We start from the raw sequence: 20,589 nt of genomic DNA on the forward strand, positions 1-20,589 counted from the left end.
AAAAAAACAACTTGGTACAGGTTAATGAAAGATTATTTATTTTGACGTTTTGCCGCCTGAGACCCGTTGTGGTGAATCAGAATCGCCTAATCAGTGTTGGTGAACATGGAAAAAAGATTTGCCAGAACACCATGGCATGCAACTTTCCATGTCGGGCACTTGGTGGTCGGAGATGAACTCAGCGTCCAGGCCTGCCTGTGACATCAGCCACATATACAGTACCACCACACCTCACACACACGCACACTGGTGCTCATAAATAGGTGCCAATAGGGAACACCTGTGTGTGTGTGTGTGTGTGTGTGTGTGTGTGTGTGCGCGCGCGCGCACGCGCGTGTGTGTGTGTGTGTGTGTGTGTGTGTGTGTGTGTGTGTGTGTGTGTGTGTGTGTGTGTGTGTGTGTGTGTGTGTGTGTGTGTGTGTGTGTGCGTGTGTGTGTGTGTGTGTTGTGAGCCTGGCTTGTTGGGGATTAGTCAGTATTAGCAGAGTCCTCTCGCTGAACCTGGTTTTAATGTGACCCATGCGTCGTCTTCTATGCCTCGTCCTTATTATACTCAACCCAGTGGAGCACTTCAGCTCTGCTTACACCTCTCACCTTTCCATGCCCCCCCCCCTCTCTCCAAACACCTTCATGCATGCTCATTTTCACTTTCACACCAGTTACGGTACTTGCAGGTCAAATAATCATGTTTTTCTTTTTATGTTTATTCATCCAGTCAGACTTTCAGGAACATGTACGCAGCATTTTTGGTTAATACCGTGTCACAATTCATTGGTTAAAAATACTTTGATTGTACAATATAACCACACAAAACATTTGGAATGGGGCCATACAGGTTATTCATGATCAAACAATCAGCCTCTGAGTAGCACTACTTGTTCTGTGTCAAGATTGTTTCAATTTAACTCTCCAAATGTTAGAAGGGAGAGCTGAGAAGAAACAGCAATAAGCATAGACAGTTTTTTTAAGCCATGGTCTGCTATACTGTATTCGTATATGATCGGTATTCCCAGCAATCATAAAGGCTTCAGCCACTGACATAATAAGCTCAGAGTAACATTTAAAAAAGCTCTCTGCAAGGCTCCAGTGTGAAACACATGAGCCTGAGTTACATTATACGTTGACTGTCAGGAAGCAGTGAATAGTCGTATTGGCCTTGTAAACTTAAATGATTACATGCTTGTTCCGAAATTTGGCCAGTGGTGAAAGAAGTGCTCAGAAATATTACTTAGTAGAAGGAGGAAAACCGCAGTGTAACATTTTCCTGCATTGAAAAAATGCTACTCAACTGATAAGTAGTGTCTATATTATATTGTGTATATTTGTACCAGCCCTGTAGTGTATTCTATTTCTATACTTCTGTTGATACCCACATATACTGTTCTTACTGTATACACTTTAACTATCTTATATCTGTATTATTATATTATACTGCACTACACTGGGACATTTCGTTGTCTCAGTACTTTTACTTTATTCTAATATAATATAATCTAAAAGTACCAAAAATGTTAGCATCAAAATATTGCATTCATGCTTAAATTACTTTAATGAGGCTGTCAGTATAGTTTCTTTATATAATGCTTGTCTTAATATATTTGATCTTAAACTGCAATTAAACGTCATTATTTTTCAATTTGATATCATTATCAGAATCTCTAAATAGTGATAGGAGTACTAACTGGTAATAGTGGAGTAAAATCAGTTGGATTAGTCAATTAAAACTCTCAAGAAAAGTACAGGTCCTTTAAAATTGTACTTAATTCAAGCACTTGAAATGTAATTAGTTATTTCCCAACACTGAATATACAGTATCTTAACATACCTCCAATCCAAAGCCTGCTCTTTTGCTTACACTAACAGTATGGGAATGACCCTGAAGCTGCAATGTAAAAACTCCAGTTAAAACAAGGCTCCACTTTAAAAAACACACACACCTCTGATCTACCTCTCAGTGTGAGGAGGCAGACAGACAAGCAGCAGGCAGCCGTGAGAGAAGGAAAGACAGCAGGTAGAGAGACAGGCGTCAGGAGACAGGCTCCAGTGCCATTAACAAGCCTTCAGCCACAGATGTTCTGCTTCCACCACAAACACTTTTGCAGGGATAGATTACTGCACAGATAAGTAAAACCTCACAGGTCAAACTGAGCTGAGTCACCAAGTTGGAACGTTTTACCGTCTGAACATACTCCTCTCGGTGTTGACCTGTTCTCAGTCACAACTCTACGTAATCAAGCCTTCCTGTAACACAGAAAAAAAAGGATAATTTAGTTGAGTGAATGGATACAGGTATGGTGGTGCAGGAAAGAGTCCTAAAATCTGGAATTAAGTCAGCATTTTAGCACGTCTGGTTTCCTGATCTCACATTAAATGGATTTTGTTTGGAGGCCTGGGGCCGTATTCACAAAGGATCTTAGGGCTAAAAGTAGCTCCTAACTGGCGAATTTAGGAGAAACTCCTAAACATAATGGGCGTGTCAGTCTTACATTTAGGACTCCTAATTTTATTCACTAAGAGCAATTCACAAAGTATTTTAGGCCTAAAAGTAGCACCTAAGTTTAGGAGAGCTTAAAAGTCCTCGAGAGGACTCCTAACTCAGTAAGACCTATTCACAAAGAATCTGAAAATGGCTGCGAGACGAAATGTTTTGGAGACAATGGAAGACTGTGAATTGATCAAGAGATATAGGCAAAATCGTGAGGGTATCAAACTTGTTGTGGAATTAGTGCGGGATGCAATAACATCCCCGACTAACAGGAATAACCCGATTAGTCCGGAAATAAAATGTTTGGCAACACTACGATATTTAGCAACAGGGAAAATGCAACTTTGCAATACTGACGATTTAGGGATATCACAACCATCAGTCAGCCGTGCCATAAACCAAACTATCAACGCGCTCTCTAGACCACATAACATCCAACAGTTTATCCGGTTTCCTTTGGACAATCAACAACTACACAGGATCAAAGCCAACTTCATGGCAATTGCAGGTATGCCCGGTGCGGTCGGTGCTATTGACGGGACGCACATAAAAATAATTGCGCCATCAAAAGATGAGGACGTGTTCGTCAATAGAAAGAAAGTACATTCCATCAACACGCAGATTGTTTTCATTCATCATGATAGGGGGACTTGAACGGCGGTATGGGCTGTTATTGAAAGTGTTTAAGTGCTGGAAATATGCTCATTGGATAATAGTTTGCAGGGTGCTTTTAATTGACTCCTTGATTTAATGCAATTTACGTATTTTTATTGTTTGCTCTCTCTTTAACGTGCATATACAACGTCATTATCGTGGTCTGCACAAACTTGTCATCATGCGTGTATTCTGCTAACTGCACTGTCCATAACTATTTGATAGGAATACATTTCTAGCCTAGGCTATTTCCTTGTTTTTCGGTGATTTAGTGGGCTCGTTTGTGGGATGTTGCGGATGAGTTTCACCGAGACCGCCTGCTCTGAAAAACCAATCACCGTACTGACCGCTTCTAAACTCATGCACGAGAATCGACGTAATCCATAGCAACGGCGCGTCACTCTTAGTTCACTCTTAGTGATTTATACTTAGTATGAGTAGGTCTCAGCGGCTTTGTGAATAACTTTTAAGAAAAAAATCCTACGTAAAATGTTTTAGCGCGAGTTAGGAGCACTTCTAGCGGTAAGATAAAATGCTTTGTGAATACGGCCCCTGAAATCTAAATCTGTCTAAAGCTCATACTGTATGTGTCATGAAATACAGTGGTTGCTAACAAGTAGCTAAATGAAACTACCAAACTTCATCACGCCAAATATTAGCCACCTCTAGATTAGCGGTGGTGACATGAAACCATTTGACCCTGATGAAGTTTGTTTATAGCCTTACATTAGCGTTTTGCAATTGCGTTAACGAATTAAAAAATAATACAATTTGTGTTAATATGTAGTGATTTACCCAATTAACAAAAGATGTAAATATCATAGATAGCTTGTTTGCGTCTTGGACCTTATTTTCAGCAGTATGTCTAAATCCATTGTGAAAATCCCCTTGCTTTTTTTTTTAAGGGAACCAGTTAGAGGATTTCAACTTCAGGGTTTGTCCAACAAACACGTCATCCCTGCACTCCGCTATTAGACTGTCTTCATAAACTCAGATGCACTTGGCTGCAAACACCATACCAGGATAATGTGGAGTAGTGTTGTTTGCCTGCATTCGAAAACTGATCCCAAAGCAGCAGCTGACCCCATGGTAGTCAAACTCTCCAAAAAGTTGTTTTACCTCGGTAGCTCAGGGGGTTTCAAACATGTGTGCATTCAGGCCTCTGTTCACCTTTCCAATGAGGGCTCCCGAAACGTTCTCTGAGCCGGACTGACTAAGGGAGCCGGTTGCCCTTGTCTTTGCCCTCTAGGCGACCCCATCTTTTTGGCTGAAGACCCAGTAGCCCCCCTGCTAGCCCCCCTCTGAACTGCTGTTGAACATGACTTTTTCACTTCCTTGAAACCACACAGGCCTGAGTCAATTAGTTTCTGAAAATGTGGTCTTAACAAGATAAGCGCTTTAACAAATACGGATGGATGGAGACTATTTAAAAAAGAATCGCACAGTAAGATGAGTTCACTATGTCAGGCCGGTGACGAAGAGTCCACCCAGGAAATGTCCGAATACTTAAATGAAGTCTCTGGCACTCTTTGTGAAAACGACTATCCATCTGCCACGTAAAAGGGATAAATATGTAAAATTGGCTGCCTTGCTTTTGACATGTGACCCGGTCAATCCTTACCACGAGAGAAAGGACCGGAAGAAAAAAGAAACATAAAAAGGGATTATGGGAAGGACAAGACGGGGAATCAGGGAGCAAAGAGAACGAGGAAAAGGAGAGGAAATAAAAGTCCTTCCATTTGGTTCTGAGAGAGCAACAATAACAGGGGGAGCCTTCCACTTTCTGCACTCAACAGCTTCCTTCCTGCCAATATAAAAAAGACAACAGTAAAAATAATAAAGGATGCTGCTCTGAGGTTTCTCTCTCTTCTCCTCAGTTGGTTTTGAGTTTGTTCTCTCGCTCAATTTCACCTGTCATTCGCCGGCGAAGTTTTTCCAAAACAGCTTCTACCTTTTCCCAAGGCTCTTGGCGTCCACTGGAACAGTTTAAATATAATATCCAACATATGGCAGAGTTTATGGAACGCAAATGAGATGAGAAATCAAATTTACTTAGAGAGTCGTAGTGGGAACGAGGTCTCTGAGGGGTGCCGTTGTTTAGAGAATGATGGACAGCTGTAATTACACCCACAAACTGAGTGGGAGAGCAGGAGATGGATGGGATGGAATACGTGAGGGGGCCAGGAGGAGTATGGTGGAGGAACGAGGGGTGAGATGGGGAGATGTTTGAAAAGCGAGGCTCTCACTGGGTGGCTCTTTTGTTTCTGCTCGGTTCTCTCTTGTGGGTGTGCGTCATGTGACGCTGTGTAATTGGCCTGTGGTCACACCAGAGTTGTGCAAACAGATTAGCTGGAAAACATGTCAGCCTGCGGAGGTGAATGTGTGTGTTGTGTGAATCACAGATGTGGGACTGTGTGGGAAAAGGTTTGATGGAGTAAAACCTTTATTAAAGCTGAACAGGTGGGGCAGTTGACTTTGTCGCAGACTAATCGTTGTCGTGGTCGTGCTGGGAACGTCTACAGCTCAAGTCTTTAGGCACGGTTGCAAATTGAATATATTCATTCATAAACTGATATTCAACGTTTCATTTGCATTCGCTACATTTAATTATGTTTATACTCCAGAGGTTCAGCGTGGTATTAGGACACTTTAAGATAGGCATTTTGGTTTCTACAATAAAGTCTAGCTATCAGGTCTGATCCACCTGGTTTTCCTAAACCTCTCAAAGCACACCAATATACGCCTTCTTTGTATCATAACGGTATTCATAAGCACAAGTTTCTCATTTACTTTTAAGCAACAGTGGGGAAATGGGGGGTAAAACATGGATGTTTAAAGACAACTGGAAACAGTGTTGGTGGCAGGGCACAGCTCAATCTATATAATAGGTTGCTCCGTGGTGCATGAAGCTTGAATGACATAAGGCAAGATAAGACGGTACGTTATTGATCCCAATTTGGGATCAATAAAGTATGTGACGGTGTGGTGTAGGTAAGAGTTTGTGTTGCCAACAACGCCACCTAAGGGAGTTTCACCCAGAGGAATTAACTATTGATAATAAAAGATTTAACCCACAAGGAACACAGGTTCATTTTACATAATGGGCCAGAGACAGTTTCAGTTAACACAATTACTTTATTTTATAACAATCAATTAAATATTCTAAAAACACCAGATGCACATTATACAATCAGCTAAAAGTTAATACTGGGGAATAGATGACATGACTCTCCAGAACAAAAAATACATAGAGCATGCACACTGTCTTGAAGCTTGGGGTAACAGCTAGCCAAAAAGTTACACACCAGTGCCTCTATACATCACTATTAACACAGCACTTTTCCTTTGTTTAGAATGAACCAAAGCAAAGTGTAAAAAAAGAAAGTGAGTTGTTCTACAGCAGGCTTAATTTTTTGGCTGTGAGAAGTGACTTCCTGGAGTCTTGCCAACACTGCTGGGTAGCCAGGCATTAGAAAATAAACCAAATATCATGAAATGACTGAGCCTCAGAGATGCTGACCCTGAGATTCCCATGAGAAACGTTTGAGGTTTTCAGAGAATAGAGGAGAAAGAAAGTGTCCATTAGTGTTCGAGTAGCTAACGTTGACTCTGGGAACAGACAGATATGTGAGTTTAACTTGGCAGAAGGAGTCGGTGTGTAAGCAGACACAGTTATTGGTTTCTGATGCCCCTGTCAGCTCGGTGCCAAACACACAGCCTTCGGGTAGTTACAGCAACCCAGAATATACCACCCAATGTGGATGGAAATCGTGTTTTGTCCTTGAATACTCCAACACAACATGTCAGTCTTTTACTAGCCGGTGTCTTGTTGAGGCCACATGGTATACTTTTTTAGTATTTTTCTGGTTTTACTGGTACAACTTTATAATTACATAAAAAAAAATAATTCTTGGATCATTCCTTATACCATCTTCTAACACATTTTTGGATTCAGTGTGACTAACCCTAACCCTAACTAACGCTTTAAGGGTAATTACATGTTACTTGTTAGACGTTTTTATCCAAAGCAACTTACATACTCAATTCCCACAGGAGCAATCTGAGGTGAAGTGTCTTGCCCAGGGACACAACGACATACTGACTGCAGTGGGACTCGAACTTGCTATCCTCTGATTCGAAGATCCGCGCACTAACCCACTGAGCCACACGCCTCCCTAATCATTATCTCTGACATCCCTGAATTCTATTTGTACCAAATCCGCTTAGAAATCAAAGAAGAAAAGATCTCCAGGTCTTGCCTAAAAATGATCATGTTTTAATTTTGTTCAGTGTCAAAGTCATCTAGTAATACAGTGGGGCAAAAAAGTATTCAGTCAGCCACCAATTGTGAAAGTTCTCCCACTTAAAAAGATGAGAGAGGCCTGTAATTTTCATCCTAGGTATACCTCAACTATGAGAGACAAAATGAGAAGAAAAAAAATCCAGAAAATCACATTGTCTGATTTTTAAAGAATTTATTTGCAAATGATGGTGGAAAATAAGTATTTGGTCACCTACAAACAAACAAGATTTCTGGCTCTCACAGACCTGTAACTTCTTCTTTAAGAGCCTCCTCTGTCCTCCACTTGTTAACTGTATTAATGGCACCTGTTTGAACTCGTTATCAGTATAAAAGACACCTGTCCACAACCTCAAACAGTCACACTCCAAACTCCACTATGGCCAAGACCAAAGAGCTGTCAAAGGACACCAGAAACAAAATTGTAGACCTGCACCAGGCTGGGAAGACTGAATCTGCAATAGGTAAGCAGCTTGGTGTGAAGAAATCAACTGTGGGAGCAATTATTAGAAAATGGAAGACATACAAGACCACTGATGATCTCCCTCGATCTGGGGCTCCACGCAAGATCTCACCCCGTGGGGTCAAAATGATCTTTTGTTATTGACCAAATACTTATTTTCCACCATCATTTGCAAATAAATTCTTTAAAAATCAGACAATGTGATTTTCTGGATTTTTCTTTTTCATTTTGTCTCTCATAGTTGAGGTATACCTAGGATGAAAACTACACGCCTCTCTCATCTTTTTAAGTGGGAGAACTTGCACAATTGGTGGCTGACTAAATACTTTTTTGCCCCACTGTACACGTCTCAATATTATTTTCTACATTGCAAACAGAAACCGCTGATGGCTTGTTCAGCATAATTATAAAGATGACAACTTGTCGAAATGGAAACAAATATGGACCACCATGTCGACCATGGATTATGAAGATATAGCCAAAGTCTCTATTAGAAGATATTTTTTAGGTCTTATGAATCATGTGTGGTCCCAATTGAGATAGCATATAACTTTTTAAGAGGGTACTTTCCACTTGTTTTCTTTGGCTATATCTTCATAGTCCATGGTGGAATTTGGTATTGCTACGCACGTCATCCATCTCTGTTTCTCCACACTTTATTGTGATGGAGAGAGCTTCAGTGGTGAAGAGCTCCTCAGAGATGTTTTCCTGCCACTTGCTCTAACGGATGTGCCCTTTATGTCATGCTGCAACTTTAAAGCATCTGATAATGTGAAAAATATGAACTGCTCGCTGTGTGAGCCGAGCAATGTTCTGGATCGGCACGGACAAATCCCATGTTTTTGATAGATTTCTCTGCTGTTGACTCTCTCAGGTAGCAGTGTCAGCGCCTGGGGCGGCCGGCAGAAGCCTGACAGGCAGACGGTTCAGGCGTGCGTGCCATTGTTGACAGCCAAAAGCTAGATCTTTGGGAAAAGCTCACAGAGAGCGAGTGAGTACTGGAATGGAAACACAAGTCTATTTTAACGGCTTGCCAAAATGCAAAAGGGGAGACGCAGAGAAAGGCGGAGAGAGAGAGAGGCCAGGCTCCTTCAAAGCCTCTGCAGTCAGCTCTGATGACGGCCAACCCAAGCAACTGAGAGCAGTGCGAATGGGTTTTTAATGCCTGCTAACAGCCGGGGTATTTAGTGGGATGAGGGGATGGATGGAGGAAGGATGAGAGTGATGACAATGTTTGGACACGAGGTTCCAGCTGACCACCATTGCAACGTTTCTGCCCTCAAGAAACTTTACTGCTGTGTTTCGCGCCGCTAGCGATCACAGTTTTTATATCTGTGGTGTTTTCTCTGACTTCAATCTCATTTATCTTGGTCGTGCCTCTGTGTTTTTCTTTCAGTCTTGTTATTTTGCCTGACACTGACACAATGAACTCTCAATTATGTGGAAATCACAGGCATAATTGCCTTTATTGCTCTGCCTCTATCGATGAATGTCCAGCTGGCTACTGATTATGCACTCACTCAAATTGGATTTATATGCTGTTGAGAAATGCTGTCCAACACAAGTAAAACACAAAGTCCAATATACTAACAATAACAATCCTGACAAATGTGCCCCCTATTGTGGCCACGGTCAGAAGGATATTGGCTTGTCTTTGAATCTTTATTATTGTTTGGTCTTGGCCTTGACAAACCTGATCACGACTAAAATGCTGATTTACATTTTCCTACAGCTGCGTCAAGACAAAGGGCGTCCAGCACAATAGCTCTGGCAGAAACCCCATGTGCCTGTAAATGTGTGTGCATGTTTTTAGGAAGGCGTAGGAGTGAAATGATCACAAAATTGCTTTCATTATGTAGTGTTTTGACCAGTTTAGGGGAATTCAGTACATATGATATGACTGCATTTTGTGAACTTCAGCGATTTAGGAGACTAATGGGAATCGTGTGTATGTGTGTGTTTGTTTCTCCCCATTAAAGGGGCCCTATTATGCTCGTTTTCAGGTTCACAGTTGGATTTTGTGTCTCTCCTGTGACATGTCTCCATGCTTTAATGTTCAAAAAGCTCTTTATGTTTCTCATACTGCCTGTGCTGCAGCACCTCTTTTCACCCTCTGTCTGAAACCAGAGCCCAGTCCGCTCTGATTGGTTAGCTGGCCGGCTCTGTTGTGATTGGTCAACTGCTTAGAGATGTCCCGCCCCTTAGCCTGTCACGTACAATGTGTTGGAGCACGCTAACCAATAGAAACGTGAGTGTTACATAGTGTTGTCACTATGTTACTGAAGTAAACAAAGGAGTCCAATGGAGAGTGTGTGGGAGAGAAACTCCCTCTGGATAAGTTAAAACAGAAAGTAGAAAGAAAGTGAGGTCATAGAAAACTATTTCTCCTAAAAAGTTAGCAATGATTGAGAATCAGACCTAAACATTTCAGATGTGTGTATCTCTCACCGCACTGTGACTTTTATTCACGTACGTTTGTTATTCATGTTTCATTACCTTTGCTTTTAAATGAGTGTTTTTAAATACCATTTTATAATATGTTTCTTATGCTCTTAATGTCTTTCATTTTTGTAAAGCATTTTGAATTGCCTTGTGTTGAAAGGTGCTATATAAATACACTTGCCTTGCCTTGGAGAGAACTTTGGGATGTAAGCCCTTGCAGACCATATACATGCACAACCTCCTATATAACACACTACACACTACAGGAAAATGTAAAAGCCCGTAAAAGCATAATAGGGCCTCTTTAAGCTTTTTAGAGTAAGTATCCAACCGCTGAGTCTACCTGCCAGCAACATTTATTGTATTTATAAGAAGACATGACCTTTGACCGTCACTAATAGGCTTTTCGTAATAAAAAAGGTCTATAGAATAACTACAGTACATATTAGTGTGTTGTGTCTCGCATTACACCTAATGGATTAGTTTTTGCTGCATTGCAAAGGAAGCAAGTGAAGCCAAATAAAGAAAAGATACTTGCATGTCCAAAAGGTTTCAATAATAAGTACTCGAGCTTTGACTCAACAACAAAGGATTTTGGTGTCATAAAACACAGCACATGTAACAAATAGCTATGAAGTGTATCAGTCCAGATGTACAAGAGAAAAACCAGTGAGAGCCAGAATCCATTTCCACCATGTTGTTATGAGAAGAGGAACACTGATGTAAGAAATGGGTCAGATCATTTGATCCATATAAACGTCACTATCTTACCTCCAGCCGGCTGCTGTTTACACAAACCCCCCCCCGACTCAAACGAAAGCTGGAAGGCTCAGTCGAAACTATGGGAAGAGAAGATGAGAATGATGAGGATAGGAGAGAGAAAGTAAAACAAAAATGACTGTAGGCGTTGAAAGAAAAGTAAGAAAACAAACTGAGAAATTTAAAAGCGATTTTTCAGTTTGAGGTCAGTAAAACTAAATCTTCTTCTCTTCCAATGTTTGACAGTTTCTGTTGAATTGACTTTACTTGAATAAACTTGTTTTGCATGTACAGTTTATCTTTCAAATACTTTTTCCTATTATTGTTTTAAAGTATTTTCTTTGGCCACACCCTCAGCTCTTCTCATGCGGTTGTTTTGGTCTTAGTTGAGTAGGATTACTTTGATTTAATATATTGATTAGTGATTATTTTAACATAGTATTTGACTTACTTCCAAGAAACCTATATATATATTTGTATATATAATAACTTGTTAAATTCAACATGTATATTTTGTACTTTCTTGATTATTTCTAGTCTTTGAATTTGTATTGTGTACGTTGCCTTTTCTTCTTATGCTGCTGTAACACAAACATTTCCCAAATTGGGATCAATAAAGTACCATCTTATCTTACCTTATCTATGAGCACATATTTGGTAAAAACGATATTACAAGTGGTGCTTTTGTATGATTCCTCGTGGCAATCTCAGATAACAAAATGTAATATTGTTTATCGACAGAATTGTGGGTGTGATTTTTATTTTCCTTTAGTCAAGGACATATTTACTTTGTCTGTTTCTTGTCAATGGTAGGGAGTAACATCTGATATTTACTAGACCAGTCACTCCACTGACTGATATGAACCAACCCAAAAGCTTGGCAAGAAGAAGATGACCTATTTATGATGAAATGTGACAACACACGTGGCCTGCTCCTCATCACCCCTTACAACTACAGACAGGTTATTTGTCAAAACCATCGGCAAGTTCTTTTCTCTGACGGAAAAAGAACGAATTCAGAAAGTGCCTGGTTTAAGTCTGCAAAATGTTCAAGGAATTCGATCCGTCTTCACTCGGGCTAACCTAACATGGTGTGGACTGTGGGGGCGGGAGTTTTTTGGTTAGGAAAGAACCAAGTATTGGAGAAATATTTGGCATATCTGTTGAAATGGTGGAAGTCCCCTTCACTTTGAGGATTTTTTTCAAAAAAAAACAAAGAAGCTTTTCTTGGATTAGTTGTGGTTGTCGATGCATTGTGGATGAAATCATTGTGAAGGATGTCTGGTTTGGTTTCAGCTTTACGGGAGCAGCGCTGCCCACCCAGGAGGACCTGCTGATCTGGCTCTTATAAAAAGCAACTCATTCCACTTTCTCTCCCGGAGAAACACAAATAAATTCCTTTTAATCAGACGTGGGTTCTTCAGGGGCTCGTTTGGAGGAATGTAATTGAAACTAAAGGTAAAGTTATTCATAAGGTAAATGTGCTTAGGTAAGCATGATTTCTCTCTCACACAGCTGGCTTTTGATATACCCAGAGGGTGATCTCGTAGCCGTTTAGATGAAGACACCATTATTAGAGGCGGCGGCGTGAAGGTGGCCTTTGAATGGTAAAAACGCACGCAGCACGAGAGACATTTCAACAAATGATCAAAAAACAAACTCTCCGATATCATGAGCGGGCCTTGGCTCTCACTTCCTGTCTGTCTTCCCTGCTTCTTGTTCGCTGCTCTCAGGAATGCTAAGGGGGGAAAAGGTCTTGAGTTCAGCTCCTCTGAAAGGGGATCCAAACCGCGTGCTAACGAGAATGCCAAGCCTAACAGGGCCTGACAGCTCATCGCACTGAGAACCGCTGTGTGTGTGTGTGTGTGTGTGTGTGTGTGTGTGTGTGTTTTGGTGTCGGAGCGTGCCAAATATCTGTGTGCATTTATTATGAGAAGGCAAACATCCCTGGTGAAGCTTAATAACTCACTTATTTTTTCACACACATGCATGCAGGAATGCACCCCACATAAACACACGTGACAATCAGTGTTAAATTGCACTCAAACACACACACACACACACACACACACACACACACACACACACACACACACACACACACACACACACACACACACACACACACACACACACACACACACACACACACACACACACACACACACACACACACACACACACACACACACACACACACACACACACACACACACACACACACACACCAATCAGTCAGAAATAATCATCTAAAAGGTTGCGTCTCCCCTATCCATTGGTGGTTCTAGACCAAGTTTACTGGGTTACTGAATGAGAGAGGCAGATTTAATGCTGGACAAGCGAGACAAAGACCGTGTTTAAACTTCTTCACTTTAGTATGAAGTCGCACAAAAAAACATGAAATACCATTATTGTTTTTTATTTTAATTACAGAATTGTTGTCATTGACTTAGTTTGAATGTAAGTTTAGTTACTACTTTACCATTAAAATAAATGCAGTTTGGGGTAATCAATACGTTATTTATGCAGCCAAACATTGTTTTTATTTTATATCATAATATTTGTTGGTATTTGTTTAAGTAACAGAATTTGTTTCAGTAACTTAGTTTCAATTTATTTAATTACACAACTGAAAAAAAACCATTCCTGTTATCTTAGGCCTAGGTTACAGCGCAGTATTGTGTGCATCACTATCACAAAATGCATTACCAAATATTTATTCTTCTGCACTGGCCCCTGTTGCCCCCCCCCTCCCCCCCCCCTAGATCCGCCCATGCTCCTATCCCCATCTAACTCCATCAGAAACAGCTTATACACTCCGCCTAGCAGATGAAAAGCAGATGGGTCAGAGGGCGGAGAAAGAGAGACAGGAAGAAAGACATGAAGAGGAATAAAATAGGTGGAATGTCACATGAAGGCTAAAGGGGTCAGTTAGAGAGAAAGTGCTGAAGAGAAAGTGTCCACAGAGGCAGAGAGGTCACAGAGAGAGCTGAGGGAGAGAAAGGGAGACCGACAGACAGCGAGGGGGAGATAGAGGCAGCTGAGGGGTCAGACTGGGAGCGAGGGAACAGTTTTTCACATGAAAGGAATCCAACCAATCCCCTCAATGATAAACATGTGTCCGCGTCACCCATCCCAGGCTCTATTTCTGCGTGTGTGTCTGCGTTCTTCCCCGGTAGACACTCTGACTCCCGACAATGATACACACTGACACACACACCGACACCTCGTCCACAATTGTGGCAACAGCAGGGATGTTAACTGACAAAAGCCATCACACCCTCAACACCAGAGCCAGACAGCAAAGCATCTTCTCCCCTCCCTCTATCGCTTCAGTCCTCTCCAAGCCTGACGTCTAACTAGCTGCACACGCACACTATTAGTGAGAAGCTAAGTTACTTTTGAAATAGGAGCCAGAAAAAATGACATCACAATTGCAAACAGTCATATGAAGATGTTGTTGTGGCAATTTAGCACTCACAACAGGAAAGAATGAAACAGAGAGGGATCAATAAAACACAAACACAGGTATAGCTGATCAATTATTATTTCGTTATAACGAGGAAAACATCACCTCTGCTCTCAAGCAGTCCTACAGCAATGCTCCCACCCAGTAGAACTTTACAGAAACATATATAGGACTCCTGACATGAGGCGCACACATTTCCTTACATTAGCTAACGCACAATATCACATGTTCTACCTCTGAATGCTATACTTGTATGTTCCAGATGTCGAAAGTTTACTTATCATGACGTCCTTTAGGAGAAGTCAACGGAAAAAGGTTAACTGTTTTTATAACTTAAGGCCTTCTCTGAACTTCCTCCAACCTCAATGTCAGCTCACTTAAAATGAATACATCTATTGATAATTCAGAACGACCATTGTCTCTCTAACTCTGTGGGACCCAACTCCGTAACACACATCATATAGCTTATACCATGTGACATTAAATGAATATACCAGAAATACGCTGTATTAAACATTCTGCTATAACGTCTTCAGGGATGTGCTTGTGGAATAAGTGGGAACCTGCAGGAAACTGTCTATATGATAACATGCTTTCATTTTGGTCTTGACGCCGAAAAGAGGGTTTGTCAATGTTTCAAATTTGCAAGCCATCATGGTGGCCTACTGGTCCAGATGCATCCACACAACTTGGAATATGGCGGAGGATTTTTGTTGAATGTCACCGCTCTTTTGCTCCCCGAATTCTCTGACTATCCTTTTACTGTAGTCAATCAGAAAGTAGAAAAATATCTCCAAAAACGTTGCATTTTCGTTTGATTATGTTGAAATCAAGGCATCTAAGGGATTCCATTCAAATTAATCGATTTTGTCTGAAATGTATCCGAACCCTAGAAACATTTTTATTTAGTTTGACATATTTCATTTGTTTTTTACATTTTCTTGACCTAAATACATATGCACCTGCATCGATGACTTGGCCTCTTTGGAGCTGTCATATTTGTTTTTTTCAAAATGAGCCAACATCGCTAAAATATAACCATTTTTTATTGCACAACTTTTACTAGAATTCAACCTCAAATGACACATTTTTTTTGAAGTGTTTGCTTTTGAGATCATTAAGAATTGACTGTCTTTTTTACGTCTTGAACTAAGTTTGTCTTTTGGACGCTGCTTCCCATTTCCTTTACTCTTTTCTCCTCACCAGCCCCCTTCATCTCCTTGTTTCCTCTCACTTTGGGAGTTAGAGTTGAGGTCCACTCCCTGCAGCCTCAAACCCCCACAGATGGAGTTTGAGGCCTCCGCGGCTCTCTGTTGACTCCACCAGCTCCTTGTACTGTTGCCATGACCACTCTCAGCCTGGCCCGAAATGAACCAGGTGGGGGTGCGGACAGAGGAGGAGGGAGAGGATATAAGTGGGGGAAAGAGGGATGGTGACCAGAGGAAAAGAATGGAAGAGAGTTATGTTTGGCGGGGTAAACATTGGCTAGCATGTTCTTAAGGTAATGTGAGTGTCTGTGGGATCACTTTTTTTATTTTATCTGTTCTCCATCTCCATCCCGTGTTTGTATGTGTGTGCATGTGTGTGTTTTACTGTGTGTTACTTCCTTTATGGTATTTCACAACAATGGCTGTGGTGGACACGGTATTTATTTTTGGGAGTACAATCACTCATTTCTATTCTCCTGTTGGAACCCTAAACTGTGTAAAGCATCTGTCAGCAAGCTAGTCTGTGTGTGTGTGTGTGTGTGTGTGTGTGTGTGTGTGTGTGTGTGTGTGTGTGTGTGTGTGTGTGTGTGTGTGTGTGTGGATTTTGAGCCATTGAAACCACAGTTACTCACCCGTAACCACACACTGCCGATTGGGTCACTGGCACGCACTCAGGCATGCAGGAGAACACGTAAACACTGACGGTCACACACACACACACACACACACACACACACACACACACACACACACACACACACACACACACACACACACACACACACACACACACACACACACACACACACACACACACACACACACACACACACACACACACACACACACACACACACACACACACACACACACACACACACAGAGAGGGTCTGCTTGATGTGGCTCCATTCCTACTCAATTGACTTTGACAGATATTGTTTACAGTGATCCTCGAGTCGATAAAATTGTGTGTGAGTGTGTGTCCTTAACTTCAACACTTAATTACTGTCACAGTGGATGAGAAGCTGGTACTAAACCAACAGTGATATAGTAAGTAAAATCCTGTGTTAATTAAGATAGGCTTTGGCCCGGCAGGGAGTGAGGTGAGATGGAAACTGAGAGCTTAGTTAAATAAATAAAAAAGCCTTCCTATGCGTTGATAGTACTATCAGTGATATACACACACACATTCTTGTTCTCAGGCCACAACGATGCACAATGAATATAGGGTTAGTCTGGGGAAACAGTGGTCTATTCTAGAGCTCACTTTCAACAAAAACCGAAATGAACAGCTCTGGAAACTCACAGCAGCTTTGATGGAAAATGGTTTCCCCTGTGGTGAGACTTGGTCACTAAAGCTGAGGTGTGTGTGTGTGTGTGTGTGTGTGTGTGTGTGTGTGTGTGTGTGTGTGTGTGTGTGTGTGTGTGTGTGTGTGTGTGTGTGTGTGTGTGTGTGTGTGTGTGTGTGTCTGTGTGTGTGTGTCAGAGGCACTGTCCTCACATGAAGTCTATGTTATGCTGCACTATTGATCATTTCCATCCAAACAACAGTTCTAAAAGGAACTGCACTGTCATTCCTAAAGCTGTTTTTCTTTCTGCCACACATACAAGCTGCGGTTTTACAACTGAGGAGCTTCACCTGTCAACATAGAGTAAGCTTTCAATCCTGCACTATTAGTGTAACAGTAATTGTTAGTCTCAAAGATTAAGCAAAGGTATGTCGGGGTTGACCCTGCATTTAAATATTACAACATTACATGGGGGATTCCTTTAATTCAAGAGAGATTGTCAAAACTAGGGATTTACTCAAGTTGCAAAGTAAATCCACACAATTCCCAACATAACATTTACATTTGGCAAACTTTGATCTGCAAATGTGTCCAATGGCTAACCCTATTTACATTTAACCTCCTTTTTTGGAGTATAAACTTTTCCATAAAGGAGAAACTGTTTGCAGACAGTTATCATACAGGAGTTAACAGTACAAATACATTTTGAATATGTTGTGAACTTATTGACCTTCCAGGGACCAAGCTAATTGAACTAGCCAATGTGTTTGCTTTATTTTCACTCCTTAATAACCTTTTATTACAAAAAAGACCAGCGATACAGCAATTTAACAAATATTTCACTGTTAGATCTGTGGTTATGACACATGTTACTGTAATTGCACAGGAACATACTGTATAGAGCAAACCTCATACAAATATACTGCTCTGTCCTCTACAGCAGTCAATACAGTATATACCACTGTACTGCCTCTGCTACCTCTACTGCTAGGTGTTTCTACCAAAGGTTTTAGTCTTTTCCTTCCAGTAAAGACAAACTTCAGAAGCTGTAATCTTGTTTATCCAGCAGTCCTCCTGTCTGCTTGAGCACTTCTCTCCATCCGTGTGGCCTGTTTGAAGATTTGCGGCCCATTTAAATCCACAATCCTGTGATCGGTTGGTCCGAGAGACCGCAACCCGACCAACTCTGCCCTTGAGCCGCTGCGGTTTCACACACACATTCAGTCTCACATACACACAAAGAAACACAGCAAAGCACACACATACATAGCCTAATGTATGTGCCCATATATGTCCAACTCACACCTACTGCACACACACTTACACACACTTGAACACTTAATTATGGCTCTTTTCCCACAGGCTGATCCCCTCTGTCAGAAGCTGTGCTGAGTTGTGGTCCAAACCCAATGTTTTCCTTAATAGAGGGTACGGGTGCTAAAACTATTAGAGGCAGCAATCATAGTCTTAATCATATTGGATTTCTTCATACCAAGCACTTTCCCTGGGAGGCTATAGGCTGGGACCCTGGGTGGTTGGAGGTTGGAGGAATATGGAAGTGTGTACGAGTGTCTGCTCCTCACAAGCAAAGAAACCAAGAACATATCAAATATATACTTCTGTTTTTATGTATTTTCGTGATTTTGAGTATGGTCTATCTTTTCATCTATCAAGTCCCCTGAAATGACCTCTGACTTTACATGTGCCTTGTTTAAAGGTCCCATGTCATGGCCATTTCTACTGATCATAACTCCATTGTTGACTAGAATAGATTTACAATGTTCCAAACTCAAATTGGTTTCTCATACAGCATCTCTGTATAGTATGTGTATTCACTCTCTGTCCTACACGGCTTGTTGGAGCCCCTCCCCCCCCCCCCTCCCTGTGAGCCCACTGTGCTCTGATTGGTCAGCTCGCCCACTCTGTTCTGATAAGTCCACCACCGTTACAGCGGAACATCAGTGATTATGTTTTACAATGGCGTTTGTTAGCAACCAGGAAATGACACCAGTAATGACAAACAGATGAGAATGCTGCGTGGGGTCTGGGTGCCGTGTTGGCAGGACGTTGCGCGGCTCGCTGCTGCGAGGAGCGGACAGTGTGAGCTGGGTTCATTTCCTGCTTGCTGCTTGGGGGGTCTGTGAGACAGCGAGTGCGTGTGTGTGTGAGGAGCTCCACGGATTGACCAATGGGTCCATTTGGGTATGGGCACGTCACTGTACCCAGGAAGAAAAAGAGCAATCTCCAACGAGGCGTTTACACCGTTTACATGCATAAAAACCTTCATAACACACAAGGGGATGGGTAATAACCGGAAAAGCATGACATGGGACCTTAAAGAAAATATATTGTTAAATCAAAAAAATCAAGTTTTATTTATATAGCACATTTATAAACGATTTTTGGTCGAGCCAAAGTGCTGTACATATAATAAAAACAGCCTACAGTAGAGACACTTTACAGCTAATACAATAAACACATACTGTTCAGAATATCAGTATGAGAAAAACGACACCCTCTGTCTTTAGACCCTCACATCGTACAAGGAAACACTTCCAGAGAAACCCCACAGTTTAAAGGGGAACATGGGAGAAACCTCTGGGAGAGCAACAGAGGAGGGATCCCTCTCCCAGGACGGACAGACGTGCAATAGATGCCGTGTGTAAATCGAAAAGATAATACATTTACAGAATAGGTAGACCAAATGTTTGGAAATGCATGTGTCTATAATAAGAAGATGCATGGCATACGCATACAAATCAAAAAGTTAAATTATATTACATACAATAAAAAAACAAAGAGAAAAGAAAGATAATAGATCTAAATCAATCATATAATTAGTATAATATGTAAATCCAACCAGACGGTCATCAGTAATATTTTGTGCATTTTTCCGTCTTTGTCTTTTTTATGTTCATTGTTTTCTAATACTAGGATTAAGTAATAACCTTTACTGTTGATCCTATCTGTTTATTTCCAGTAGTAGAATAAGTGAATTTCTATTTAAAGAAATCCGCAAACTGTTTGACAGTTAGCCTATAGATATTTCCGAGAAGCCACTTATACTGTTTGCCTGAACTGCATTCTCTCCAGTATTTTGAAATGTCTTTGTACTTACTTTGAATTCTGGGTATCTTAAATATAAAATGATATATCTTCCTTGTGTATTCTTTCCAGTGGTTTTGAGTTACATCTATTATGAAAATTGGTTTGGTATTTGTGACGTTTAAAACTATTTGGTTTTGGCTTTCCAGACAACAACAGCCTTCAGGTCATCACCAGTAGCCTGATAACACAGACAAGACAGAGACAAAGGAAGAGCCAAGAATGTGCCTGAGCAAAAATAAAAATGGCAGTAGAAATATGTGTCACTAATTCATAATGGATTATATAGTCATGTGTGCACCAGACGTGATCAAAACACACACTCTGCATAAAGCTATCACGCAAACAAGCAAACAGGGAATGAGATCAATGACTTTCAGCATCTCTCTACATCCACTCCCATTCGCCACCTCTT

General features: G+C 41.2%; 2 protein-coding genes across 5 annotated transcripts in view; one reads left to right on the plus strand and one right to left on the minus strand.

Annotated features, from left to right (window-relative positions):
* trabd2b (TraB domain containing 2B) overlaps positions 1-20,589 on the plus strand; it is an 82,651-nt gene that overhangs the window by 8,253 nt on the left and 53,809 nt on the right. The gene's annotated exons all lie outside the window — the stretch shown is intronic.
* Positions 1-20,589, minus strand: part of LOC307040114 (uncharacterized protein) — a 153,908-nt gene that overhangs the window by 1,183 nt on the left and 132,136 nt on the right. For 2 of the 4 annotated variants that reach the window (XR_013808431.1, XM_079682676.1), the window contains 2 exons: positions 11,116-11,183; positions 743-2,241 (listed from right to left, as the gene is read on the minus strand). Coding sequence is in view for 3 of the 4 variants with exons in the window: in XM_079682676.1 (XP_079538802.1) it covers positions 2,224-2,241; positions 11,116-11,183 (86 nt within the window). In the remaining variant the exon portion in view is untranslated. Of the gene's footprint in view, positions 1-742; positions 2,242-11,115; positions 11,184-20,589 lie in introns of those variants that run through there. The other 2 variants (XM_079682677.1, XM_079682678.1) reach the window with 2 other exon arrangements.

Source organism: Notothenia rossii, assembly GCF_949606895.1.
Source record: "Notothenia rossii genome assembly, chromosome: 1".
NCBI classification, from domain to species: domain Eukaryota; kingdom Metazoa; phylum Chordata; class Actinopteri; order Perciformes; family Nototheniidae; genus Notothenia; species Notothenia rossii.